General features: G+C 47.6%; 1 protein-coding gene across 1 annotated transcript in view; it reads right to left on the bottom strand.

The window, feature by feature from the left end:
• Nucleotides 1–2872: 2872 nt before the first annotated feature.
• ERICH6B (glutamate rich 6B) overlaps nucleotides 2873–27022 on the bottom strand; it is a 60786-nt gene continuing 36636 nt past the window's right edge. Inside the window, exons 8-14 of the mRNA XM_034663792.1 lie at nucleotides 23426–23562; nucleotides 21530–21591; nucleotides 16772–16950; nucleotides 8078–8163; nucleotides 7763–7915; nucleotides 5574–5799; nucleotides 2873–3088 (exon numbers count right to left, since the gene is read on the bottom strand). Of these exons, the coding sequence (XP_034519683.1) occupies nucleotides 2873–3088; nucleotides 5574–5799; nucleotides 7763–7915; nucleotides 8078–8163; nucleotides 16772–16950; nucleotides 21530–21591; nucleotides 23426–23562 (1059 nt within the window). The remainder of the gene's footprint in view (nucleotides 3089–5573; nucleotides 5800–7762; nucleotides 7916–8077; nucleotides 8164–16771; nucleotides 16951–21529; nucleotides 21592–23425; nucleotides 23563–27022) is intronic.

Raw genomic sequence — 27022 nt, 5'->3', positions numbered from 1 at the left:
GGCTATGTAGTTCCCCCTTAGGACTGCCTTTGCAGTATCCCATAGGTTTTGGACCGTTGTGTTTTCATTGTTCTTTTCTTTCTGGCCCTTGAGCACACGGTGGAAGCTCAGTGTGTATTTGCTGCATGGCCTAATTAGCTACTGAATTCATTAGTAATTTTGTGGGCACTGGACGAGGCTCCATTCGCCTTGGGGTGTTCACTGATGGTTACTCATCAGGGAACCCTTGTGTGTAACTGAACAGGTGGGTGTTCATGAACAGCCCAACTGCCTTCATTTTCATTTCCAGGAGAAGCAGGTTTTCTGCCAAGTCATTGAAGATAAAATGATGGTAAGTCACAATTTGTCCCGTCAGGAGGGTGAGGGCCTGGGAAGGGCCTGGGGTGTGAGGCAGAAAGTGTTACAGGTTCAATTCTGTCCCCCCAGCCCCCACATTCCTGGGGTGGCGTTCTAACCCTCAGTACCTGGAAATGCGGCCTTATTTGGAAATAGGTTGTTGCAGATGTTCCTAATTAAGATGAGGCCATACTGGAGTAGATCAGGCCCCCTCCAATGTGACTGGCGTCCATAAAAAAAGGGGGACTGTGACTCAGAAACGCACACACAGGGAGAGAAGGCCAGAGGAGGTCTGGAGCGCGCTGGCTCCAGCCCAGGACCCACCAGAAGCCGGGTGGGGCCGGAACACACGCTGCCCTCCCGCCGTCCGAGGGAAGCCGTCGATCTCGGACCTCTGTGGACAGTCAGTTTCGGGGGGGGGGGCGCCCAGGGCAGGGCCTCCAGCAAACGGACGGGGCGGGGCAACTAGATCTGTGCAGCTCCCGGCCAGCTGGTTGGCGGCTGTATTTCCTTCCCTGACTGTGAGGGGGTTCGCTTTCCCCTGTGAGCACGCTCCCTGATTCCTGTGCGATCCTGTCCAGTCTCCGGCCACCCTGGCCCAGAGCTGCTGAAACCCCACGACTCTGTGTGAAATCTCTGGTCTTCGAAATGTTGGCAACAGAAGACTTTCAAAAGGGGCTGACCAAACAGAACAGCTCTGCGAAGCCGCCTGTTGTCGAGCTCCGCCTGAGTGGAAGAGTGATTTCAGGTTCGCTAAAGGACCACGATCGGCAGGGGGTTGGCTAAAGATCGCGCGAGAACCCACTCGGCGTGCACACCGAGCGTAGTGCTTTGTCGATGCTCCCTTAACCCCTGGCGTTAACTCTGTGAGGTGAGTGCCATGACTGCGCTCCTGTCCCACGTGAGGAAACGGGCTCACCGCTTCGCCCCAGTTCGCACGGCTGCACGCGGCGGCACCGAGACCCCGGGCCAGGCCGGGCTGGTCCTTCGGCGCCGCGGCAGCCTAACCCCCAGTCCTGAAGGAGACACAGGCGCTGGCTCAGAGCCAGCCACAAGCTTGGCCGGAACTTGCGTGTTGCTGAGACCGACCTAGAAGCTTCTGCCTCTCGTGGCGGATAAGCAAAAGGGCTTCCATGCACTCTGAGCATGAGGGTGGAACGAGCAGGGCATACGAACTCTGACGTGGGCGTGTGAAGGTGGGCTGCTACGGTGGCCGTCTGTGTCATTTATGGCTCGCTGCCTTGCGCCACGGTGACTTGTTCTGGCTGAGGATACTCTGGGCCAACAAGTTGTGGCGAATAGTGGGAGTGACCACGGTGCCCCCCATTGCCCACCTTCACTGTCAGTGCTGCCTCAGGGGCTGGATTGTCCTCCTTCGGGGTCATGAGGACTTTGGTGAAGGTTGGTGGCAGGCAGTGTGAGATTCTCAAGGGGGCAGGGCCACGAAGGTGGGGCTTCGGTGTCATTGTCACGGCAGGGAATGGCCAGTTGCCAGGCTGGCTGGGAGGAAGGGGTTTCCTATCCCGTCTTGGTTTCGGCTGCAGTGGAGGTCATCCCGGGAAGTTGTGGTGTCCCGGGATGTATAAAAGTCACACTGTAGGGGGCTGCCCAGCTCCTGAATCCCCCTTTTCTAGAAACTCCTGCCTCTCCCTGTGCGTAGGCCTCAAGACATAACGCCACCCTTCCTTACCACTTGGGGCTGCACCAAGAGTGTCTTCCTGATCAAGCCAGGCCAATCAGAGACTGCTGGGGTCTTTTGAGAGAGATCTGGGGGCAAAGCCACATGAAGTGGGGCACATAGGCAACATATCTTAAGGACAAGAAGAATGTCACAGAGATGAGAATAAAAGTCCTCTGGCTTCTGGGGGCTTCCATGCTCTAATCCCTTTCTGAGACTCATTGCACCTTCCATCCAGATGACTCGTTTCCCCTTTTGCTTTACCTACTTGAATTAGTGACTGTTACCAGTGAGCACAAGTGTCCCAGCTAGTGGAGGGGGTTTGAGTGTGTGTCCTTTTGGGCTCCCGACCGGCTCCTGGGTTAGGGGACCTGCTGCAGTCTGGCGTTGGTTTGCTGTCTGGGTCTCCCTCTGTCTTGGCAGGTGTGGGAGAGGGGTGTTAGTGATGACATTAGGGTTAGTGAGAACCTCTGGGGATATCTAGACCCATTTTGCTGACAAGGAAACTGAGGCATAAAGCTACTTGCCCAAGGTCACATAGTCAATGATGGGCAGAGGACACAGACCGTCTGTGTCTCAAAAGGCTGCAGAAAGACTGCATTCAAGTAACTAGTGGGGGCGCGTGGGACAGGAGTTGATGGGTATTGCCTGTCGAAACAACTTGCTCCTTGTGCTGTCGGGTGAGGGTATTTCTGCACCCAGCCAGATTCTTTTTTCAAACCAAGAAGTCGTGATAAGTCCCAAATGACAACTCTCAAGAGACATACATAGGGCTCTGGGGTTTCCCTTGGCGCTCCTGATAGCTGTCCCAGGACAGTCTATGGTGGCTGGAGACCTTGGCACAATGTGGTGACTGCCCTACGCTGGGAGGTGAGAGTTCTCCTTCAGTTCCAGTTTGTTGATTGGCAAAATCCTGGCAGCATCTATGAAGTTTTCCAAATCAGGGATGGTCAGGAAATTCAGGATCCTACTCATTTTCCCCAGGAGGACCTGCATCTTCCGAGCCGTAGAACCAAATTCTACCTCCAGGATGGCCTTCTCCTTCATTTCACTCAGCGCCTCCGGGGTTATGAACTGTGGGAATTCACAGAAAGATAAGTGAGGATAAATGCTGCCCAGACATCGTGCTTTCCACCCCAGGATTATGCCTCTTGACCAGGACCAAGCCTTCCCTGCAAACTTCACTCCAGGGCAGATCTGTGCTCCCAGCCTTGCCACTGGCAACACTTCCCTCATTTGGCCCTGGCCTGTGTCCACACAGCTACAGAGACGTGGGCTGAGGCCACACTCAAGCCTGACCCCAAACCAATGGGCTACCAGCTCCTGGGCCCTTGTGTGGCCTGCGTTGCAAAGGCTGTGTCTTCCTGGGGGTGTCTGGCTTCTCCCCAGGGATTCCCACCATGGGAGTGGGGTGGAGGAGACAAGCTCTACCACAGCTGGGAAACTGTCCACGGTGTCTGCCTTTCAGTCCCATTTCCAGTTCAGGCTCTCCGGGAGTGTGTCTGGGTTTTGCTGGGATGAGGCACTGCCGCAGGGAAGTCAGCTCTAGGCCAACTTCTCCCTTGGTTTTGTAGCCTACAGAGGCTGAGCAAAGGGTCTTCCAGAGGGGGAAATAATAAGGATCATACCAGGATGTTCTGTTTCTGTGAGGTGTCCAGCTTATGAAATGCTTTCACACAAGTATCTTATTTAAGCCTTACAACAGTATGGTATCCATTTTAGAGATAATTATGGGCACAGAAAGTGCATGAGAATTGCCTGGTGTCTCACGAGAAGTGGAGGGGCTAGTACGTTCTTCCAAGGGCGCCCTGGCTGCCCGGCCTCGGTGGACTGGCTCACTAGTCATACGTGTGCTGATTTGCTTCATTTGCCCCGCCCCCCCGCACTGGCCCAGCTCCTGGGGCTTCCAGGCCTCCTGGGTTTTCTGCCTGCACCAGCCCTCATCTGCCCTTCCTGGGCACTGGCTTCCTTTCCTGGCCCCCTCCATCAGTGGGACCCCAATGTCATCCAAAGGCCAGGAGGCCCAGGTCCTCATACCCTCTCTACCCCAGCTCCTCCCTTAGCTTGTCACCGCTGTGCAGGGGGTGGCCAGTGGATGACTGGGGATGGTACCGTGTACGTACGTGGCTCCTCTACCGGGTTGGCTGCTCTGGGAAATCCAGGGTAGGTAAGGAAGTTGGGATGTGATTATTTGGGATCTAAAATGGCAGGCCTTGCCGGGCCAGGGGACCAGCTGTCCAGATCTGCTTGGAACTTTCCCAATTTGAGCACTCAGAGTCCTATGTCCTAGAAAACACCTCAGTCCTGGCAAGCTAAACCTACCACGTTCCCTACTCTCTTTCCCAGTTATTTCATATGGTGTAATTTTGCCAGAGTCTGCTGTTTCATTGCTACCTCCATCAACCTACTCTCTGTCTGCTCACCTCCCAGGAAACATGTCTGTCTGTCTGTCTGTCTGTCTCCCTAGGCAGGCAGTCCAAATTTCAGAGACCTCTGATGCCTCTCTGGTGGGTCTGTAAACAGAGTCTTCGGTGAACGGGGAAGGGAAGCCAGAACAGGAGCAGGGTCTTGTGTGGGTCTCAGTGGGGGCCAAGGACACCCTATTCCCCTCCTGAACTCTGGGCCTAGGAGAGGGTCTCAGGAGCCCACCTTCTTGCCTGCTCACAGTGAGAATTCCCGGGTACAGACTCTCCATTTGTAGGGGGTTGAACTGTGGCCTTTAAAAGATATGTCTGACTCCTAACCCCCAGGACTTGTGAAGGTTACTGTGTTTGGAAAGAGGGTTTTTGCAGATGTAATGAAGTAAAGGATCTCAGGATGAGGTCATCCTGGACTTTGCGTGGGCCCCACATCCACTCTCTGGTGTCCTTATCAGAGAAAGGAGAGGGAGACTGGACACATAGAGAGACACAGAGGAGAAGGCTGCGTGAAGGTAGAAGGTCAGAGGGATGCTGCCACAAGCCAACGGACACCCAGGGCCACCAGAAGCTGGGAGAGGCAAGGAAGGATTCTCCCCGGAGTTCTTTGGAGGGAGTATGTCCCTGCTGACACCTGAAGTTCAGACTTCTAGCCTCCAGAGCTGTGAGAGCATTTGTCTTGGCAGCCCTAGGACGTGAACACACCTTTGCTACTTTCTTGCCCAGCCCAAGCAGAGCCCCCTGAACTCCCAGGTGCTCCTTTGTTTAGGAGATGAATGTGTTGGGGGAAGAGAGAAGAGGACACCAACGGCAGGCCTGGGGACATAGATTTCCCCCTGGTTTCTGTCCCTGCCAACTGACAGGGTTGATGTGAGTGTCAGGTGAGAAAGTGTATGTTGACATCTTTGTTTTTTTGTTTGGCTTGCGGCTGGACTCTTTGAGGCTGTTTCCTCAGCTCCAAATCTCGAGGTGCTCAGAATCTTGAGGTGCTCAGAAGGTAAATGAACGGCTCAGTCAAGCCTCAGGTCAACAAAGGTGGCTGTGTTTTTCTCTAGGTGGCAGTGATGGAGAACCTGGCCCAGAGAGAGGCCTGTGGCGTGGCCCAGGGGGCAGCTACCTGGCAGAGGGAGTGGAGACCTTACCTTGTACTTGGTGCCCAGGTTTAAGCAGATGTGCTTCTTTTGGTGGCTGAAGCAGAAGGCGATCTTATCCTGGCTCCTGATTTGTACCTTGATGTACCGGTTGATTTTCAAGGAGATGGACTGGAAAGGGGGTGCGTGGGCATGGAGGCTCAGATCCCACCAGTTCCAGGCCTTCTGGTGTTTGCCTTTGGGAAAGTAGTAGCCCAGGTTTTGGCTCAGGCTCAACCTAGACCGAGAAGGGATCAGGCAACCATGGTTAGTGGCCCACGTGCAAGGAGCAGGGCCTCTCGTGTGGTGAATGCAGGCCTGTCCCCCTGCCCCCACCTCCCTGCCTCCTTCCCTTTCTCTTTCCTCCCAGCCTGGGCTCCCACACCTGCTGACCAGCACAATCACCTGGGAAGCTTTTAAAGAATGCAGATCTCCAGGCCCTACACCAGACCGAAAGAAGGGGAATCTGCAAGGTGAGGTCAGCCCTTCCCCAGTTGGAGCGTCATTCTTCCCCTTGCGTTTTGATGGGCTGAGATTCAGGGATAAGATGGGGTATCTCTTGTATGCCTTATTTGAGAATTTTTTTTTAAAGTGCTTTAGTTTAGGCTAAGTCCAATGTCAAAAAACTTTTTGCCCATAATTTTTTTTAAAAAGATTTATTTATTTATTTATTTATTTATTTATTTGAGAGCCAGCACAAGCAGGGTGAAGGGCAGAGGCAGAGAGGGAAGCAGACTCCCTGCTGAGCAGGGAGCCCCGTGCCGGACTCCATCCCAGAGCTGTGGGATCATGACCTGAGCTGAAGGCAGACGCTTAACTGACTGAGCCACCCAGTGTCCCTTTTGCCCATAATTTTGTGTATGACTCTGGGTAAGTCACTTATATCCTCTGAGTCTAAGTTTCCTCATCAAGAAAATAAAAGTAGTTCTTAGGGTTCCCTAAGGTCTCTTCTGGCCCTAAAAGTAAGTGTCATTATGGAGAAGAGGCCCTACAGAATGTAGCCAGATACTATTTGAGGTCATTGGCTGAGTTTCTTGCCACTGCTCACCACCTGGTCCTTCTTGCGCCTTTCAGACATGTTGCTCATGTTGCTGTACAAAAGGCCCTCAGGGCAGGGCAATTACCTCTGAGAACAAAGGGGTCAACAAGGAAATAGTGTTTTAAAAACTCAAGGGAAAAAAGAAAAAAGAAAGAAAAGTTAAAGAAAAAATAAAAAACCAAAAAACACACCAATAAACCTCAAAGAACATTTGAGAAAATATTCTTAATGGTGCCTGGGTGGCTCAGTTGGTTAAGTGTCTGACTTTTGGTCTCAGGGTTGTAGGATGAAGCCCCAAGGCTTAAGACTCTCTGTTCCTCTGTCCCATTCAGTCCCTCCACCCCCGCCTCAAATAAATAAATCGAAAGAAAGAAGAAAGAAAGAAAGAAAGAAAGAAAGAAAGAAAGAAAGAAAGAAAGAAAGAAAAAAATATTCTTTAAAACCAAGGCTGGCGAAGTAAAAATATTTTTTTGGAATTAAAAGCAAAAATCTGGTTTTGACTATCAAGAAGAAAGGAAGTATAAAGTTGATGCAAGATGGCAGGCATTTCCCACTCCATGACCACTTAGTAGGGAGGGGAAGAGGGAAATCCTGAAAAAAACCCAAAACGAGTACTTACCCCCAAAAAGATGGAGAAAGATTTTGAAGTTCGTTTTGTTAAGATGAAGTTTCCCACCATGGCCAGAAATGGGAACTTAAGAACTAAGTTCAGTGATCATGAAATACTTAGAAGTTTGTGTTTTGTGCACAATACATGTGTCTCCAAAGCCCTCACCACACCCTCCTTTCCGAGGCACCTGGGACAGCGGGGCACTGTCTTTCTAAGGTAATTCTCACTAGGCTTGACTCTCAGGAAGTGTAGACGACATGAAGCCAATAGAAGTGGTCACCCTCAGTTTCTTTTCGCTATTTCACCCTTGGGGAAGCAATGGTGACAAGGAGAGTGCCTTCCCTGAGGTCAGGGACCTGCCTTGCTGCCACCATGATACCCATCTCCCCATCTGCAACATGTGCGGGTTGGAGAAACAAATTCACAAGCGAATGAGGGAGAGAGAGAGACCTAACCCAGTGAGGGAGGACGGCGGTAAGGACCGGGAATCAAACCTTAACCACACTGCCTCTCTGTAGGGAGGGGTGTTTGGGACTCACGACCCAAACTTACCAGATTTCTCTGTTTTCATCATAGAAGGTGGCATGGCCAGAGTTGTTGATAAGGGCCTGCACACACCTTTCTTCACTGTCTTCCAGAATGATGTATGTGAACTCACTCTGTTGTGTACTGAGGATGAGCATAGCCAGGCGTCCTGATGGGTAGCTGGAAGACAGTTAAGGCACACGCAGCCCCTTGGGGTCCCTGGAAAAGGCAGAGCCCTGCAGAAGATGCGGGCCTCAGGAAAAACCACACCCCACCCCTGAACCACCCACTTTTGAGGCGCCATATGTGTCAATATGAGTGTCCCTGGGCTTCAGTGGATACTGTATCTGGCCTGATCCGTCAGGAAAGAGGATTTGGAAGACAGTCTCATTGGGGTAGAGAATTAATTTTACATCATGTTGATGCACCTGGGAAGAAAAGATGAGCTTATTATAAAAAGTGCACAGGGGCTGTTTGTCCCAATTCAGAGTATGGTGTTGTCACTAGAGTGCTCGGGATCAGTTTACTCTATGAACACCCACATTACCACTCCACCCATCACTACCCCACCCATCACGTGCTGAGGATTCTGGATAGGAAAGCTCTCAGGGCCTGCTCAGTCTGCTTGTCCATGTGACCAGGAGGCTGAGACGGATCACTGTGTGTGCGTGTGTGTGTGCGCCTGAGTGTACGTGTGCATACAGATTTTAAATTATCATTTCAATCCTCTAATGGTTATTGGCTGGTTTTTTTTCTTTTTTCTTTAAAAGATTTTATTTATCTGAGAGAGAGAGAACATGAATTGGGGGAAGGGGCAGAAGGACAAGTAGACTCCCTGCTGATGGGGACGCGGTACTCAATCCCAGGACCCTGAGATCATACCTGAGCCAAAGTCAGACGCTTAACCAACTGAGACCCCCAGGGGCCCTGGTTATTGGTTGTTTTAGTTTTCTAGGGCTGCTGTAACAAAGTAACACCAAAAACTACAGAAATTTGGGGCACCGGGGTAGCTCAGTTGGTTAGGTATCTGCCTTCTTGGGTCATGGTGCCGGGGTCCTGGGATCGGCCCCGTGTCGGGCTCCTTACTTGGCGAGGAGTCTGTTTCTCCCTCTCCCTCTGCCGCTCCCCCTGCTTGTTCTCTCTCTCTGTCAAATAAATAAATAAAATCTTAAAAAAAACCACAGAAATTTATTTTCTCGCAGAGGTGGAGGCCAGAAGTCTGAAATCAAGGTGTCCTCAGGGTTCATCCTTTCTGGAGGCTCCGAGGAAGAATTTCTTCCATGCCGCTCTCCTGGGTTTTGGTGATGACCTGTGATCCTTGTTCCTTGGCCTGTCTACGCATGACTGCAATGTCTACCCCCATCTTCATGTGCCGTCCTCCCTGGGTCTCTGTGTGCTCATGGCCATCTTTTTTTTAATTTTTATATTTTTTTATTATATTATTTTAGTCACCATACAGTACATCCCTGGTTTTTGATGTGAAGTTCGATGATTCATTAGTTGCGTATAACACCCAGTGCACCAATGCAATATGTGCCCTCCTTACTACGCATCACTAGCCTATCCCATTCCCCCACCCCCTTGCCCCTGAAGCCCACAGTTTGTTTCTCAGAGTCCNAGTCCATAGTCTCTCATGCTTCATTCTCCTTTCTGATTACCCCCCTTTCTTTATCCCTTTCTTCTCCTACCGATCTTCCTAGTTCTTATGTTCCATAGATGAGAGAAACCATATGATAATTGTCTTTCTCTGCTTGACTTATTTCACTTAGCATTATCTCCTCCAGTGCCGTCCATGTTGCAGCAAATGTTGAGAAATCGTTCTCTTTGATAGCAGAATAATATTCCATTGTATATATGGACCACAACTTCTTAATCCAGTCATCCGTTGAAGGGTATCTCGGCTCCTTCCACGATTTTTTTAAAAATTTTATTTATTTATTTATTATTATTTTTTTTGATTTTTTAAATTATGTTAGTCACTATACAGTACATCCCTGGATTCCGATGCAAAGTTCGATGCTTCATTAGTTGCGTATAACACCCAGTGCACCATGCAATACGTGCCCTCCTTACTACCCATCACCAGTCTATCCCATTCCCCCACCCCCTCCCCTCTGAAGTCTTCAGTTTGTTTCTCATAGTCCATAGTCTCTCATGTTTCATTCCCCCTTCTGATTACCCCCCTTTTCTTTATCCCTTTCTTCCCCTACCGATCCTCCTAGTTCTTATGTTCCATAGATGAGAGAAATCATATGATAATTGTCTTTCTCTGCTTGACTTATTTCACTTAGCATTATCTCCTCCAGTGCCGTCCATGTTGCAGCAAATGTTGAGAATTCGTTCTTTCTGATAGCTGAGTAATATTCCATTGTATATATGGACCACAGCTTCTTAATCCAGTCATCTGTTGAAGGGCATCTCGGCTCCTTCCATGATTTGGCTATTGTGGACAATGCAGCTATGAACATTGGGGTGCATATGGCCCTTCTCTTTACTACGTCTGTATCTTTGGGGTAAACACCCAGTAGTGCAATGGCTGGGTCATAGGGTAGTTCAATTTTTAACTTTTTAAGGGACCTCCACACTGTTTTCCAGAGTGGCTGTACCAACTTGCATTCCCACCAACAATGTAGGAGGGATCCCCTTTCTCCACATCCTCTCCAACAATTGTTGTTTCTTGCCTTGTCTATCTTTGCCATTCTAACTGGCGTAAGGTGGTATCTCAGTGTGGTTTTGATTTGAATTTCCCTGATGGCTAATGATTTTGAACATTTTTTCATGTGTCTGTTAGCCATTTGTATGTCTTCATTGGAAAAGTGTCTGTTCATATCTTCTGCCCATTTTATGATTTGTTTATTTGTTTCTCGTGTATTGAGTTTGAGAAGTTCTTTGTAGATCTTGGATACCAGTCCTTTATCTGTGGTGTCCTTTGCAAATATATTCTCCCATTCCGTGGGCTGTCTCTTAGTTTTTTTGACTGTTTCCTTGGCTGTGCAGAAGCTCTTTATCCTGATAAAGTCCCATAAGTTCATTTTATCTTTTATTTCTCTTGCCTTTGGCGATGTGTCGTGAAAAAGGTTGCTCTGGCCGATGTCATAGAAGTTGTTGCCTATGTTCTCCTCTAGAATTTTGATGGATTCCTGTCTCACATTGAGGTCTTTCATCCATTTGGAGTTTATTTTTGTGTATGGTGTGAGAGAGTGTGGACCACAACTTCTTAATCCAGTCATCTGTTGAAGGGTATCTTGGCTCCTTCCACGATTTAGCTATTGTGGACAAAGCTGCTATGAACATTGGGGTGCATATGGCCCTTCTCTTCACTACGTCTGTATCTTTGGGGTAAATACCCAGTAGTGCAATGGCTGGATCATAGGGTAGCTCAATTTTTAAACTTTTTTTAAAAAAAAGATTTTATTTTTATTCGACAGAGATAGAGACAGCCAGCGAGAGTGGGAACACAAGCAGGGGGAGTGGGAGAGGAAGAAGCAGGCTCATAGCGGAAGAGCCTGATGTCGGGCTCGATCCCGTAACGCTGGGATCACGCCCTGAGCTGAAGGCAGATGCTCAACCGCTGTGCCACCCAAGCGCCCCCAATTTTTAACTTTTTAAGGGACCTCCACACTGTTTTCCAGAGTGGGTGTACCAACCTGCATTCCCACCAACAATGTAGGAGGGATCCCCTTTCTCCACATTCTTTCCAACAATTGTTGTTTCTTGTCATGGCCATCTTGAAAGAACACCTGTCACACGGGATTAGGGGTCCATTGTGCTTTAGCGTGACCTCCTCTTAACTACACCCTTAAAGACCAATTTTCCAAAGAAGGTTCTGTTCTGAGGCACCAGGGCTTAGGACTTATAACTTTGTAGGAGGATACAATTCAACCCATAACACTGGCATTATTCAGGGTTTTTAAAATCTCTTCTTGAGTCAGTTTTAGTGAATTATATTTTTCTAGGACATTGTTCATTTTAGGTAAATTTTCAAATTTATTGTCCTAAAACTGTTGTCATATGGTGTTTAAAAAAAAAGAAACCCTCTACTACCTCTGTAGTTATGACCTTGTCTTCATTCTTCTTACTATGACCATCTTCTCTCCCCACCCCCCCTTTTTTTTTCCTGGATAAACCCCGCATGAAGATTTGCCTATTTTACTAGTCTTTTCAGAGAGCCAGCTTTTGGTTTGTTTATTCTACTTGTTTCCCATTGTATCAATTTTTAGTCTTATTATCATTTACATACTTCTACCTTCTGTAGGTTTTCTATATTACTCTATTTTATTTTTCTAATTCCTTGAATTGAATATTGAACTCATTGGTTTTCACCTTTCTTCTTCTTGATCCTCCTCCTCTTTCTTAATATAAGCATTTAAAGCTATAGCATTGCTCTCAGAATACCATTTTAGGGGTTTCCCACACATAGAAATGTTTACCTTTCATTCCATTCTAAATATTTTTGAATTTCCAATATGATCTCTACTTTGACACACAAGTTACTTGCAAGTGTGTTTTTAAATTTGCAAATGCACAAGTTGCTTTGGGTGTTGTTATTATGACTAATTAAAATTCACTGGGATAAGAGCATAGTCTATTGAGGGCTTCAGAGGGGAGGGGGGTGGGGGATTGGGATGGGCTGGTGATGGGTAGTAAGGAGCGCAAGTATTGCATGGTGCACTGGGTGTTATACGCAACTAATGAATCATCGAACTTTACATTAAAAAATAAATTAAAAAAAAGCATAGTCTATGTGATATCAGCTGTTGCACGTTTGCTGAGACTTGTTTTGTGGCCCAGTGTGTCATCAATTATTGGAGCTGTTTCACGTGTGGCTCTTTCCTTGTGAAGGACACATGTCTTGTTTTGCCATCTGGGCATGAACACCCAAGCATCTGGATTGTCAGGATGAGCTGGTCTCCTGCTTCCTGACCTCCGCTCCCCAGCACACCGTCTCACCTCACCCATCCCCTGGTCACACGCTCGTTCTTCGGCTGTTTCGTTTCCTCTCTCTTTCTAGTGTTGATTATGTCCTGTACTTTCTTACACACCCTACTCTGCATTTCTGACACTTTTTACGTGTCATCTGCATTTCCCGGATGTTTGCAGTAGGAAGGCTTTTCAGGTCATCTAGTGTCCCACATCACACTAAATGGGTCAGCGGTTCTCCAGCTATTATTTTTAACCGTTGAAGACCCTTTGTTCAAGAAAGCTTACAGGAGCAGAAGGCCCAAATCTAAGACGATCAAAGACGAAGATGCAGCCGTCTGAGGAGCTGGGGCCGTGGGCTCCTTAGGGCATCCTTGCAATGCCCGGGAGCCTGGGCATCTGGGTGAAAACCACTCAAGGTGACACAGGTCCGAACACTGACTCCATCCCCACACCCAGCACTGCGCCGAACACTTTCTTCCACACAAGGACCCAACAAGGTAGGCACCGTCATTGGCTCCCCTGAAGATGAGGCTAAATGGCGTGTCCAGTGAGAGGAGAGCCAGCGTCCAGCAATCTGCTGCTCGCCCACAGGCTTGTCCGGGGAACACGCTGCTGCTCCAACTGTTAAGCTCCCGGCTACTTCCCACATTCAGGCTACACATCACTGCTCTTTTCTTTTTTAACCTAAAAAAGTGCTTTGTAAAGACATCCGGGGCTGATTTGCTCCCAATGGCCTGGGAGGAGCTTCTAGTTATTGCCCGTGGGAGAGGATATTTGTATTTTAGGTCTTATTTTCCCTCACTGCCTGAAAGCCAGACTTTCTCGAGATGCTGTCTGCCTGTCAAATTCAAGTGACAGAGAATGACATTTTCCTAGTGAGGAGGACCCCACGGGCAAAGTAAAATCTCTGACCTGGAGGTGGAGCTGTCACATTTTCTCTCCCTGGGAATTATATAGTAAGTGGCTTATCTAAAAGCAGACATCTCATCACCATTTGTGCCGGGACAGGGCCTGAGACGAGCTAACAGGTAAGAGAGGAGGGACCACGTCTCTGGCCCTTCCTTCAGTTCTGCTGCGGAGGAAACTTTGCCTGTCAGGCAGGGCCCTGTGCTGTGGGAGACGGCTGTCCTGCAGAGCTGCTGGCTGCTGGGCCGGCCAGGCTGGACTCTGCCTGAAGGCCAGCACACACTTACAAACAGGGCAGCCTGGAATTGAATGCCCATTTATAAAAACAAAAAACAACCCAGTGTCCCACTCCTCATGGGCCTCTTGGGCAGCCTGATGTGTGTGGTGGGTTAAGAAGGAACCCCGGCTTAGAGGTCTTGGTGAGAACCTTCCCCTTGGCTGCAGGGAGGACGTTTAACATTGGTTTGGGGACAGACGTGCCACAGGAGCAAAAGCGTTGAGGCAGGACAGGCCAAGGATTATGGGAAACCTGGAGTTCACCTGCCCAGCTGGAGTAAGAAATCAAATAAGGTTTCACTGATATATTGGAGATGGGGAAGCTGAAGGCCTCTGAGGGCTTCCAGCACCCTCACCATTCCATGTCTAGTACAGCCTAGAGAGTCCCTTGGCTCTCCCTTGATTTCTCGTTCTGTGGGAGTTCTGGCTGGTCCACTGACTTCCCTTCTTCATGCAGGCCCAAGAGATGAAGGGATACTGAACTTTCCTTTCCTTCTTTGGAGGCTGAAAGAGTCATACCTTGGTTGACAGTGTTGGTTTTTGGTTCTTTCCTGCTTTTGCCTCAAGGTGAGGCCAGCCTCATCAGTTTAAGATGTTTGGTTGCTTTTCTGTTTAGTGCAAACTGATTTCATTTCCCCCTGGACACACAGCAGAAATCCATTTCCCAACTCTCTTGCATCTAGGGGGTGTCATGTGACTTCTTTTGGTTGATAGAACTTAAGCCTAGACCATGACTTCACTTCCTGTCCCTACAATGGGACACAAAGGACTCCAAGATGGCAGAGACCCATAATGAAAGAGCCCAGATCCCCAGGAGCCAGCCTCGAGGAGAGCTACTCAAGAGAGCTAGGAGACTCAAACCAGATGTGACATGAGCAAGAAACATATATCTGGTTATTAAGCCTCTTAGCTTTGGGAACTGTTTCAAGAGGAGGCTCTATGTCCATGTGGCAGTCATTTAAGATTTTTTGGGTCTCACTCTCTTCAACTGTAAAGTAAAGATAGCAATACCATACTTACCCCATGAAATTGTTGGGAAAAGCTCAGCTTAAATTACATGTAGAAGTGCTTTATTACTTGCACAGTGTTACACAAATGTGAGGTTCCATTAGGCTTCTTGTGTTCTACAATTTAGTAAATAGTAATTTAGCATTTACTCATCCGCTCAGGCCAAAATTCTTAGATTCATCCTTTCATCTTCTCTTTCTCTCACATGTATTCAGTTAAACAGAAAGCCTTTTTGATTCTTCCTTCAAAAAATATCCCAAATCAGACTGCTTTCCACCACCTCTACTGCCACCGCCCTAGTTGAGATGCCCATCACCTTTCACCTGAATTGATGCCCTGGCTCTCAGCTGAACTTCCTGCCTCTATTCTTGCCCCTTAAAATGTATTCTCCGTACATAGCCAGCAAGGTTCTTCTAGAGCATAAATCAGATGATGTTCCTCCCCTGCTCCAGATCCTTGTGACTTCATACCATCCTTAGGATAAAATCTAAAGTCTTACTGTGACCCACGACGCTCTACCTGACCAGGGCGACAGAGCTCATTCCCTAGCCTTCTGTCACTTGCTCACTGTTTGCTCTGCCCCTCATTTCATATGTGCCTGGACTCAAAGGGCACTTCCCCACCTGCCCTAAGGGTATGAGAGCACTCTCTTCTTGGACCAATGACTTACGAGCCCCTGATGCTACTTTATCCATGGCTCCTAACAATACCTGACGTAGCACTCAACAGTTTGTTATACGTTGACTGTCTCCTCAACTGGAACGTAAGTTCCATGGGCACAGGGGCTTTTTCTGTTCACCCTTGTATCTTCACCCAGAAGAGGCCCTGGGGCATAGTTGGTTCTTACTTTATGTATTCAGAAGGCATAAAGTCTATCACATCTTCCTCATTTCCACTTCAGTGACTCTTTTTTGAGCTTCAGACCTGGTAGCTCACTCTGAATGACTCCAATATTTTGAGATGTTTTCACTTATGTATGGTATCCAAATATTATAATACACATTTTTATAAATGTACCATGTAAGTGTTTTTTTTTAACAGGGCTTATTTTTTAGAGCAGGTCTCAGCAAAATGGAGCAGAGAGTACAGAGATTCTGATATGTCTTTTGTCCCTGCACCCATGCACAGCCCCCACCCCCCACCCCAGCCACATTTTACACCCGGCACCACATGTCCATTAGAGTCAATGAACCTACACTGGCACATCATTATCGCCCAGAGTCCATAGGTTACATTAGGGTCCCCTCTTGGTGTTACATATTCTATGGGTTTGGAAAATGTTATAATGGCAAGTGGGTCCACTATTACTGTATCATACAGAGTATTTTTACTGCCCTAAAAATCCTCCACGCTCTGCCTCTTCATCCCTTCTTTATACTGTTTCTATAGTTTTATCTTATGGTTGGAATGACTCTAGGACTTGTGTCATATAGTTGGAATCCTACAGTGTGTAGACTTTTCAGATTAGCCTCCTTGACTTAGTAATATGAATTTAAGTTTCCTCCATGTCTTTCTGTGGCTTGATAGGTCATTTCCGTTTAGTGCTAAGTTGAGTATTATTCCATTGTGGATGTACCACAGTTTATTTAACCATTCACTATATGATTGATTTTTGATATAGATTTTTAATTCATTAGGGGATGGAACTATATATTATATATTTCCCTTCTTCTCCTCCCAATCCCATCCAGTTGCCTAAGTCAGGCTCTGCAGGGAAAGGAGTCTCAATGAACCCTAGGAAAATCCCCAGTTAATCTGCCAATAACCCACACCCTCAAGTGTATCTCTCTACGTTGAGCACATTTTTCTTGTTTTTATTCACGTTGTATATTAGTTCTGACAGCTCCCCGATGGTGTGTGTGTATGTCTCATCCAACAAAAACCCCACACCAAGTAAAAACACCAATGCACTGCCCTACCTACCTCTGTCTTGCTCTGTACCCAGTCTGTATCTATTTCTATTTTCTTCTTATGACCAACAACACGACGGGTTTTTTTGACTTCTGTCACAGACTCCTTGACCTGTGGTGGTTGCTTGCATAACTGAAATGTGAGAGTAGACGTATCTGCTGCTGCTGCTGAGGTTCTGGAGTTGAGTAAGTCTGGTGGAGAAGAGAAAGGAAGTTTAGACCTGTCTTTCTCAGGGCGCCAAAGAGAGTGCGAGGGTTTGAGATGTTGGCCATATTCCCCCAAGTAATGAAGGCTGCCCGGGAAGTAGAAAGAGCAAACCTTTGGAGAGAAATGTAGGTGTTGAATTTCCAGCTTTTTCATTTTCTGCATTTATTCATTCAACATATATTTATCAAGAGCCTACAATGTGCCAGCCCAGTGCTAGATGCCAGACACCATGGTGAAGACTACCCAGGCCAGACGTGGGGATGCTGGTGGTGATATACCAGCCACATGCCAGTAACCAGTGTGGCTGCTAATTCTGTTCATTTAAAAAATAGGCAAAAGTGGGGAGTCATTAGAAAAAAAGGAAACATACTTTAAACATGTTATTTTAACTTAAAACATAAATGTGCATCAGCATGCCATTTTAAAACATAGGGCAAGGTCTTTCTTTTGCCGGTGGCTCTGATGATGGGCTCTGTGATAGTGATAATTTTTGCTCAAAAGCACGTTCACAATTTATTATCTATAGTTTTCAGTTTTGGTAGTTTCTAAATAGTCTGGATGCAGAATCATGGACTTAAAAAAGTTCTATCTGTTCCCCCATCTTTAATGTATGTTTTGTCCACTTCTAATTTAAATCAGTTTTTTAAAAAGCAATTTTCGTATCGATTCTTTTTTTTTAAGCATTCAACTTAGTTTCAGAGCAACAAGTTTCTTTTTATCAGCATTTCTGTCCATTTTGGTAACAGTTGAATTTTGGAACTCAATGAGTAGGACCACTGGGGAGCAATCCCTGGCTCCCAGTGATGGTCTGTGGGCATTAGACAGGCAGTGGGAACAGAGGGGCCAGGGCAGCCCAGTTCCCTTGACAACTACCTGGGTCCAAGGGGAAGTCAGTTAAGAGAACTTACTTGTCCCCCCACTGGGGTCAACACTGCTGGAGGAGGTCAACGGGGCACGTGATCATGGGTTGACCTCTGACCTAGAGCCAGGCTATCAGAGGCTCCTCACCTATTCCCCGCCTTGGAATGCAACTTCTGCCTGCCGGCCTTCCCACAGCCAGAGCTGTTTTCAAGGACGCCGCCTTGAGAGAGCCGCATGTAGCTGAGACCATCTGGACAAACATACTAGGCCTGAACCCAGCACATAGGTAAACTTGCAAGATCCTGGCAGGAGGGTATGGACATCTTGTTTCTCAGCTGCCCAAGATGAGCCTCGGAAGTAAGTTCTCTGACTTATGGAAACAGCCACCGACCAGTCTGGAAAGGCCTTTCTTGAGTCTCTCCTTGCCCTCCAGTTTCTAATTTCACCTGGAGCACTCCCACGGTGTCCTGTAGGGGCTGGGAGAGCTCACAGGAGGGGACCTGAGCAGGCCTGGAGGCTGAGGAGCCGTCTGGGGAGGGTAGGCTTCCAATAGGTGAGGGGAATTCCCAGCATAAGCACGGTGCTGTTGAAGGCCACAGGGGGACCGGGTTAGAGGTGACCGGTGACTCCAGGGAGGCAGGCAGGGCATTCCCGTGCTCACTCATTTAGTAAAGATCTACTGTGTACCTGGGGGCCAAGAACTGTCCTTGGTATCAGGGATTGCTGTAGTCCCTGCTTTCCAGTCCATGCTAAACAACAAGTGAATGGATACAGCCGAACATGCGAAATGGCTAGGAGTGCTTTGAAGAAAAGTTAAGCAGGGTGGGAAGGGTGGAAAATGATGTGTATGTGCACTGGCTTATAAAGGGTAGCCAAGGAAACTATTTCTGAGAAGGTGACAGTTAAGCAGAAACCTGAATAAAGTGAGGGAGTGAGCAATAAGGGATATTGGAGCAAAGAGTGCTCTAGGCAGAGGAACAGCAAGTACAAAGGGCCTGTGGCAGGGGATGCCTGGCTCATTCCATGCAGAACAAGAAAGCCAGTGTGTCCGGAGAGGAAAAAGTGAGGGCCTTCTAAGCCACATGAGGTAGGTGGGCATTTTCCTGAGGCAATGGAGGGCCAATGAGGAGTTTTAAAAAGATTATCCTGGAAACAATGCAAAGGAAGGACTGAGAGAGGAGAAGAAGGGAGTCAGGGAGACTAGGGAGAGCTTCCTCCAGGGGAGAGGTGAGGTGCCTGAGGTAGAGTCCGTGAGAATGGGGAGAGGGGGTGGAAGATGGGAAAAGGAGGATATAGGACCATGGCACGTCTGAGGAACTAAAGAGTCCACCAGGTAACTCAGAGAGGAAGCATTTCCTCAGGAAAATGAGGAGACAGAGGTGGCAGGGCAGGGTCATTTGGAGACCTGTGTAGGAAGTTTGGAAGCGGTCTCAGTCTCCCCGTGAAGACCACCTTCCTGCTCTGACAAATGATAATGATTTGTCAGAGGGAAAACGCTGACATGAGCCCAGGCACTGTTCCCGAGTGTCCATAGAAATTAATAGAAAGCCTTTCTGAAAAGGTAAAGCTAAAAGAGGACATTTCTATGCTCATTTTGTTTCCCTGTCAGAATGCTAAAATCATGGATGCTCCGGTCTGTGCTGTATATCCAGCTCTACCATTATGAGGGTGAGGCTTTAGGCCATCTTTCTGAGCCTCGGTTTCCTTAAAATGGGATGATGCTGTCTACAGAGACCTATGGAGTTACTGAGAATAATGCCTGCATGGTGCTGGCCGCCCGGGAGAGGGTCCATATATCTGTGGCCTTCATGCAGGGAGTTTTGAATTTTGATGGCTCATGGTTCAGGCTGTGTAGTGTCCTCCCACCTCTTTTTCCAGACGAGATGGTTCTGAACAGGAAAGACTACATGATTTGAGAGGCCCCGTGCAAAAGGAAAATGAAGGGGTCCTTGTTCTAAAATTATTAAGAATTTCAAGACAGTGACAGCAGCAGGGCATTAAACCAAGCACAGGTCCTCTCTAAGTATGGAGTCCCGTGTGACCGATCCTAGGTCCCACATCCATGCATCCAGCCTGGGCTCGGAAACTGGAGTGTGCAGAGACATGGGTCTGTGTGCCTAGAATGGGGAATGGTCTGCATACTGGAAGTAAATGAGTTTGTATCTCAGAAGGGGCTGGGAGAATTCTCTGGGACTGGTTACAACCAGAACATGGAGGGGTTGCGTTTTATCGATTTAAAGTGTTGCTTTTTTTGTATAAAAAGCTCAAATCTTCTAGGCTCCTGTTGTCCAGAGGAGCAGGGAGTGGGCAGGGGTGGTGGTGAGGCACTATGGAAATCTGGCCATATCAAATCTCATTTTCCAATTGGAAGTCATACCCTGGCCATGTGACAGCAGAGTATCCTGGTAGGCCTTAATTTCCCAAAGGAGCACAAAAATCATGCATGCCTACATCCATCAAACAAAACAAAACACTTAATGAGTGCCTACTGTGTGCTTTGCTGGAGGTGCCAAGGGATGAGAGACACGGGTGTCTACAGACCAGAGGAATCAGAACTGTGAACAGTAGACAAGTATAACATCATGAGTGGAATAGAGGTTTGTTGTGTTTTGGCAGCTGAGCATCTGAACCCCCCCTTTTTTGGGGGGACCCCACTGTGTGAGTCTTGGTGGAGGGCAGGTCCTTCCCACTATGGAAACTGAAGGTAGCCATTCCTTCTTCTCCGTGCCGCCTAACTCCTGTAAGGACACGATCCCTAGTCTTAGAAGGACCCTACTTTTTCTCCTCCAGACACTGGCCTTTTGTTGTTCACTGAACATGCCAACGGAATGAGCCGCAGGTTTGGCCTCAGAGGTCTTGGGCAGAATGTGGCTTGTGCCCACACAATGGCTGGATGATCTCAGGTAAGTCTCCTTGCCTCCCTGAGCCTTAGGGAGCCTTTATCCTGCTTCATGTGGTTCGGAAGATTTGTTTGAATCAGATAGAGTATGTGAGAGTACCTAGTCCACAGCAGTTACTCCCAAAGAGTTAGGGGCATAAATCGGGACTAGGGGACTGGAACGCGGTCTTGGGAAGGAGTCTGGGGCTCAGAGAGAAAAAGCCCCAGGACTGGTTAGCTCTGTCACTATGTCTGCCATGGCTGTTCTAGCCATTTCTACTGTAGTTGGATCTAGTCATCTGAAAGATATGTGGTGGCTTTGAGTTTCTGAATGAATAGTCTCATGGCTTAGGCTCTTGGCCCAAGTTTTCCACAATTAGACATAAAAACACTGGCAACCTCCATGATTGGCAAACCTTAACAGCTGGACCTCAGACGCTTTCAGTATCTGGTAAAGGGGCTAATTCTTCCCCAAACTTTGTGCTAATAATCTAGGTAGCCCCTCAAATCTAGGTTAGATCCCTTCCTATGGGGCTCTATAGCCTCCTCTTCCATCGTAGCACTTAACACTTGCATGTGCGAATGCCCCTGCTTTCTTATCTTTCCTCATCCACGCCTCCCAAAAAAGATAAGGCTGCCCCAGACTGTGTCCATCTTACTTGATGTTTTATCCCTGGCAGCTAGGACCTTGCTAACCCAGCAGGTGCGCAAGCTAGGCAAGGAGCATTTCTGCCTCCTTTAGGGTACATGGCAGAAGGTGAGAGGCAGCCAGATGCCCACAGGAGAGCTGATCACAGGATGGAAAATGGGAGAATGGTCCTTACGTTCACGTTTCTTCATAATCCAGAGGATTGTTGCCTTGTATTTTTCAAAATTTTTCTTCAACCTAAAAGGAATGTGAATTACCTTTAAAAGCTGGGGCTAAATTCATGTGTACATGTCATGCTACACAGTGTAGACAGTGCTGGAGCCTGCTGGGTGTTTCTCATAGTTGAAAAATCAGGTCCATGGCCCTGCTTTCAGAGGACTCTGTTTCTCTTCCAGTCAGTACTCAGGAATAAAGGGACAGCACATGGTTTTGACTCAGTGCTTGCCTCCTGGACTCTAAGCTGACCCAAACCCTCTAAAATGAATTCAACGAGGGTCATCTCAGAAGCTAGGACAGGGATGGAAGGTCCAAATGCAAGGCTGGCTCTATGAGTTAAGCTCGCGCACCTTGATCTTTCAATGGCTTGTGCATATCCCAGTGAAGGTTACATTTGAAAATAGCTGGGAGGAACAGCACTGGACAGTCACTCGAGACCACTTTGCATGTAGTGGAAACATTTCAAATAATCTTATTCAAAAGGACTTATCATGAAAGCCACACTAATATACAGCTCTTCAAAATGAAGCCCTTACGCCCCTTGCATGTCAATATACAGAGCAAGTCATCTTGGGACTTCAAGATGGGCTGGGCTGTTTTACTTCCAAATAAGGGTGGTCTCCAGGGTGCTTCCTCGTTCTCAGATCACAGCTCCTTAGAAAGGGAATGTGCTGGAAAAGAGTGAGCTTCCCAGGCTTAATTGGATCTGAGAAGAAGGCCTTTGAGAGGACACATTTTAAGTTCTTAGTTTGGATTCCTTGAGGAGAGCGGAATAAGTTAACCCCAAGTGACCCTAGGAAGCAAATATCTTTTGCTGGGAAGGGCTGAGCTGTTTTCCCTGGCAGGGAGCAGGTTTACTGTTTGTACTTTAGAAGCAGCGGTGGAACTTGAGAACAAGCTCTTCATGGCCCATTTGTATCAAATGTTCTTTGTTTTATGCATGAGCACTTTAAACGGAATTAAAACAGTTACCTAGCCTGCCATCATCTTTGAACAAATAAGGACTGAATTGGCAGTGGGTCTCTGACTCCCAAACTCTACTGAGCCCAAAAGAGAAGTCTTCTTGGTTTTAGAGAAAGCTTCAACTCATTAAGGAGGTTATGCAGGGCGCCCTGTGCCCCCACAGCCTGTTCCTTGGTGCCACTGCCAGAGTCTGCAATAGACATACAGGAAGCCTGAATGTGCACCTTGCTTGCTAAGGTTTCTGGTGGTTGGATACATGAAAATCCAGGTTTCTACATGCTACAGACTGGATGTATGAATGGAGGTCAGAAGCATTCTGTGACCTGGGACTGCGACAAGTAGAAAGACATGGTGCCAGCGAGTCTGCAATAACCTTATTGTTCTCCACTCCAAATGGGGATTCTGGCCATGACTCCCAGGTCAGTGCCGCTCATGGCTTTCCCCACTCCAGGGAGCATGGAAGAGCATTATCTAACCTATGATGAAGCTAGGGAATTTCTTGGCAGATGCCCAGGAGCTTGATCTCCCATTGTCCCCTCTCTTACAAGTCCAGGGCTCTGAGCCTTGCTCCCCAGACTTCTGTATAAGGTCGTGGTCCCTCCAAGACTTTTCCTGGCCTGTATTTCCAATCCCTGTCACTGTCAGCCTTTGATACTATCCTGAACCTCCCATGCTTGTAGATTTCCTTGCTTTTGAGTTTTGGCAGCCAGATTGTTCTCTTCATCTGCCCGCTGCGCTTGCCCTTGCTCTTGCACCTGCTCTTTGACTCAGGGGACCCGCCTGCCCTGGCCTTGCTCTTTTCTCTGTGGTGGCCCAAATTAGACTTTCCCTGCTGCTACTGCTGGCCTGCCTGAACCCACTGACCAATAGCTTGATCTCTCCAGTCACTTACAGAATTCCTAGTTTCCTTCTGGTTTCGTTCTCCAGAATTCCGGTCATGGGGACGTCAATATCTTCTTCCTGTTCCTTGCGAGCAGCCATTTCACTGAGGATGGTCCTAAACACTGTCTGATAGGAGCTGCTGAGAAGCTGCAAAAGGAACAGAATGAAACACCTGGAAAAGAGGAATTAACGGCTTACCAACGAAGTACTTTTCCAACTCCCATAGGTGCCAGGTGAGATTTCAGCATGCTATTAGAAAAACACCAACAGTGGGAACAGTAGGGTGGCTAGCAAGATTTATTTTAAAGAATATTTCCATCATCCTCATACTCCTCACTCCCCAAGTCACTCAAGGTTTGCTTGTTGGGTTTTTTTTTTTTTTTTAAAGATTTTATTCATTTATGTGACAGAGAGACAGCCAGCGAGAGAGGGAACACAGCAGGGGAGAGGGAGAGGAAAGAAGCAGGCTCCCAGCCGAGGAGCCCGATGTGGGACTCGATCCCGGAACCCCGGGATCACGCCCTGAGCCGAAGGCACGCTTTAACGACTGCGCTACCCAGGCGCCCCTGTTGGGTTTTTTTTTTAACAGCAGCATGCCAAGGAATCTTTTCAGAGCATAAAACTACCCTTTTTCCAAATGTGGAGATGGCTATAGAGCATAAAAACGCTTCCACGATTTAAGAACGTAACAGGCTTTCTGAGTTGCAGGAAAGGCCTGGCAGGAACGGTTGCTTATTTACTGGTTGCATCCTGGTGAAGGATGGCAGTCTTCAGGAAGATGGGGTAGCACCTAGCATGTTATAGAAGTGGACAATTCTGTGTTTAGAGATTCTTCCAAAGGAATGATGTTGCAAGCTGCCTTTTGATTTTGTAAATTGGAGCATTCTATCCCAAGTCTGTGATGCTAATAACCACGACTGGCTCATAGGTGGGTCCTCACAGGGGTTTGTTTTCTGGATCCCTTTTGACAGAAAGTAAAATTTGGCTTGCTGTCGAAGAAAACCATGGCACTTTCCTGTTGCCCTGCTCACCTACAGGTTGAGGCTGTGATTGTGGTGGTTCAACGCCTGATCATGTATAGCGTGCCATTAACTTATTAGCCTCCTGTAGTAAGTGGAAGGCCGACATACCCAAAGTGGCGTGTGGACTGGGACAAATATAAGAATATAGCATGTGGTTTGCCAGATTTTCTAGGTTGGGGGACAAGCTGGGGTGCGTCTGGTCTGGCTTGCCCAGTTCCCGGCCTCTGCATGCTCCTCTCCCATGGCTGGTGTTAATTAAAGGAGCAGGCTATTACATGGAGGCGGCTCTAATATGGCGGGGCCTAGGTGAGCAAACCGAAATCTAAGCCCATAGGTGGCTCAACGTTATGAATCAAAACCTAAGGACAACCAATCCCAAGCAGCCAATTAGCTGTTAAGCGATGGCCAATCAAAAATGTCTCCTCTGCTTCTGCCTCTTCTTTATAAAAGCCTCTCCCTACCTCCTGCCAGTGGAGTGCTCCTAACCACTTCCAGTTTGGCGCTGCACAATTCCAATCAATATATGCTCAGATAAACTCTTAAAACGTTTTATACGCCTCAGTTTATCTTTAAATACTGGAGTCAGTGCTTCCGAGAAGGATGAGGTTAAGGCCTGTAGTGCTTCTTAGTTCCTTATCGTTGACAGTTCTTCTCTTGGGATGGAGAGACTTCCTATTTGCCTAGGCCAGTGATCTCTCACCACCCCCTTTGTATTCTAAGTTTTGTTCACCGGAAAACATGGTGCCCACTGTGGTCCACCAGACAACAGACCCATTGGATGGGCCTCGTTGATGTTCTCATCCCATCTAGGCTGTGCCACCCATTCGATTTAGCCAGCATATGTGACGTTAGAGGTTTGCCCCATCTTCTTTCCCTGCCTGTAGAGTAGAACTATCCTTCTCACCATGGTAAGTGTATCGAGTACCCCAGTGATGAGTTCTCCATGCCCAGAGACTTCTGGGTGAATCTCTCATTCTTAAAATCAAAAGCATTTGCACAGCAAGGTTTGTCATGCATGGGCATGTCACAGAAATAAAACAAGCATGTATAGTGAACTAAAAAGAGCAAAGGAATTGAATTGTCAGAATAAACAAAGTATAGGTTGATACACCTATCCAAATAGAAGTACTTCAGCTCCTTCTCTTTAGTTTGTACCTTGGTCGTTTCCGGGATTCCTCCAAAAGGGACCTCAAAAGTCCACGTAAACAAGTCTTTCAGCTGCAGGTACCACGCAGCACTTACTCTGTTCTTTCTGTCCTTCTCTGGCCCCACTTGTCCACATCTGCCACCTACGATGTTGCCCAAAGTACTGCTTTCCAAGCTGAACAGCTGCCTGTCATGAGAATGCCAGCATCTGGACAGGGGGCAGTGTGGCCCACCTGTCACACGGAGCTCTCCCGGTGTGCTGCGCATAAGCACACGGGTGATGTCTCCCCTCTGCCTGTGACAGCAGCTCCGGCCGGCTGGCACAGCGAACCTTGGCTGACAGACATGCTGGAGAGTTCTGAATAATTTAAGTTTCTAATTAAAACAATTCCTTGGGATTTCAGCTCTTGCTGAAAAATCTTTCTAAAATGCCTGAGCTTACTTTCCTGTCTTAGTAAATCCAATGAGGTGAATTTGAGTTCCAGAAATTGTTTTTTCTCCCTTTAATGTGGTTTTTCAGTATTTGAAAAGCAATTCTTATTAATATAATGTATACAGAACCAAGTGTGGACAGCAAGAAATGTAGGGCTAAACACGAACTGAGACCAGAAAATTTCCCAATTAAATACGACTACTACTACTAAAACCAAATGCCTGTCTTTTTTTTTTTTTTTTTAACTTTCTCTATTGTAAATTTAGAAAAATATATCTGCTTCATTTTGAGTTCCAGGGACACAAGATTTCACTCTTGTGCTTGTAGTTAGTACCTAGGATCCTGAGAAAGTTTCTTAGCTGTAATGGAAAAGACGCATACTAATGTTTCCAACCGGAATCAACATGCATTGTAAGTCTTAGAAGTAAGTTCACACAGAAAGTTAGAGCTACCAGGCTGTACCAGCAGGTAAAATATTCATGCAGGAAAGACAGCATAGCATACTATGGATGTAAGGCTTATTCAACAATTATGACTTCCCATCTCCTCTCTGGTTATGGGCTCCAGCCGGGGAAAGGACGTCCTTTGACACTCGGGGCTGGTTCTACCCTCCTCTGTGGGTGGTGGCAACAGGACCACAGATCAGGGGAGGGTCAGCTGCTGCTAGTCGCCGTGGTGTCTGCTTGCGTGGCGGAGGCTGCTGTCTACAGTGTCTGTCTTGCCAGGCTGCCCCATTCCTGGCTTTTTGGTTAGAGATAGCAGGCGTTTCTTGGGGCTTTGGTCATCTGTGCTTCTTGGGGTTTCTGAGTTGCTGTCTTTCAGCACTTCATCGCCAGGGATAGATGAAGCAAAACAAAAACTCAGGGAACTCACTCCCATGTCATTCCTTGGGTCCTGAGGTTACTAGCCCGTCTGACTTCTGCCCACATTTCAGGAGCTTCTGTTTGTTTTATAGATAATGTCTGGGGTTTTAAGCTGTGCTAAGTGGGAAAAGTACTGCCACTCT

Source organism: Ailuropoda melanoleuca, chromosome 7, assembly GCF_002007445.2.
Source record: "Ailuropoda melanoleuca isolate Jingjing chromosome 7, ASM200744v2, whole genome shotgun sequence".
In the NCBI taxonomy this organism is placed as follows: Eukaryota; Metazoa; Chordata; class Mammalia; order Carnivora; family Ursidae; genus Ailuropoda; species Ailuropoda melanoleuca.
Note: the sequence above shows the minus strand (reverse complement) of the source record. Positions and strands in the feature narration are given on the sequence as shown.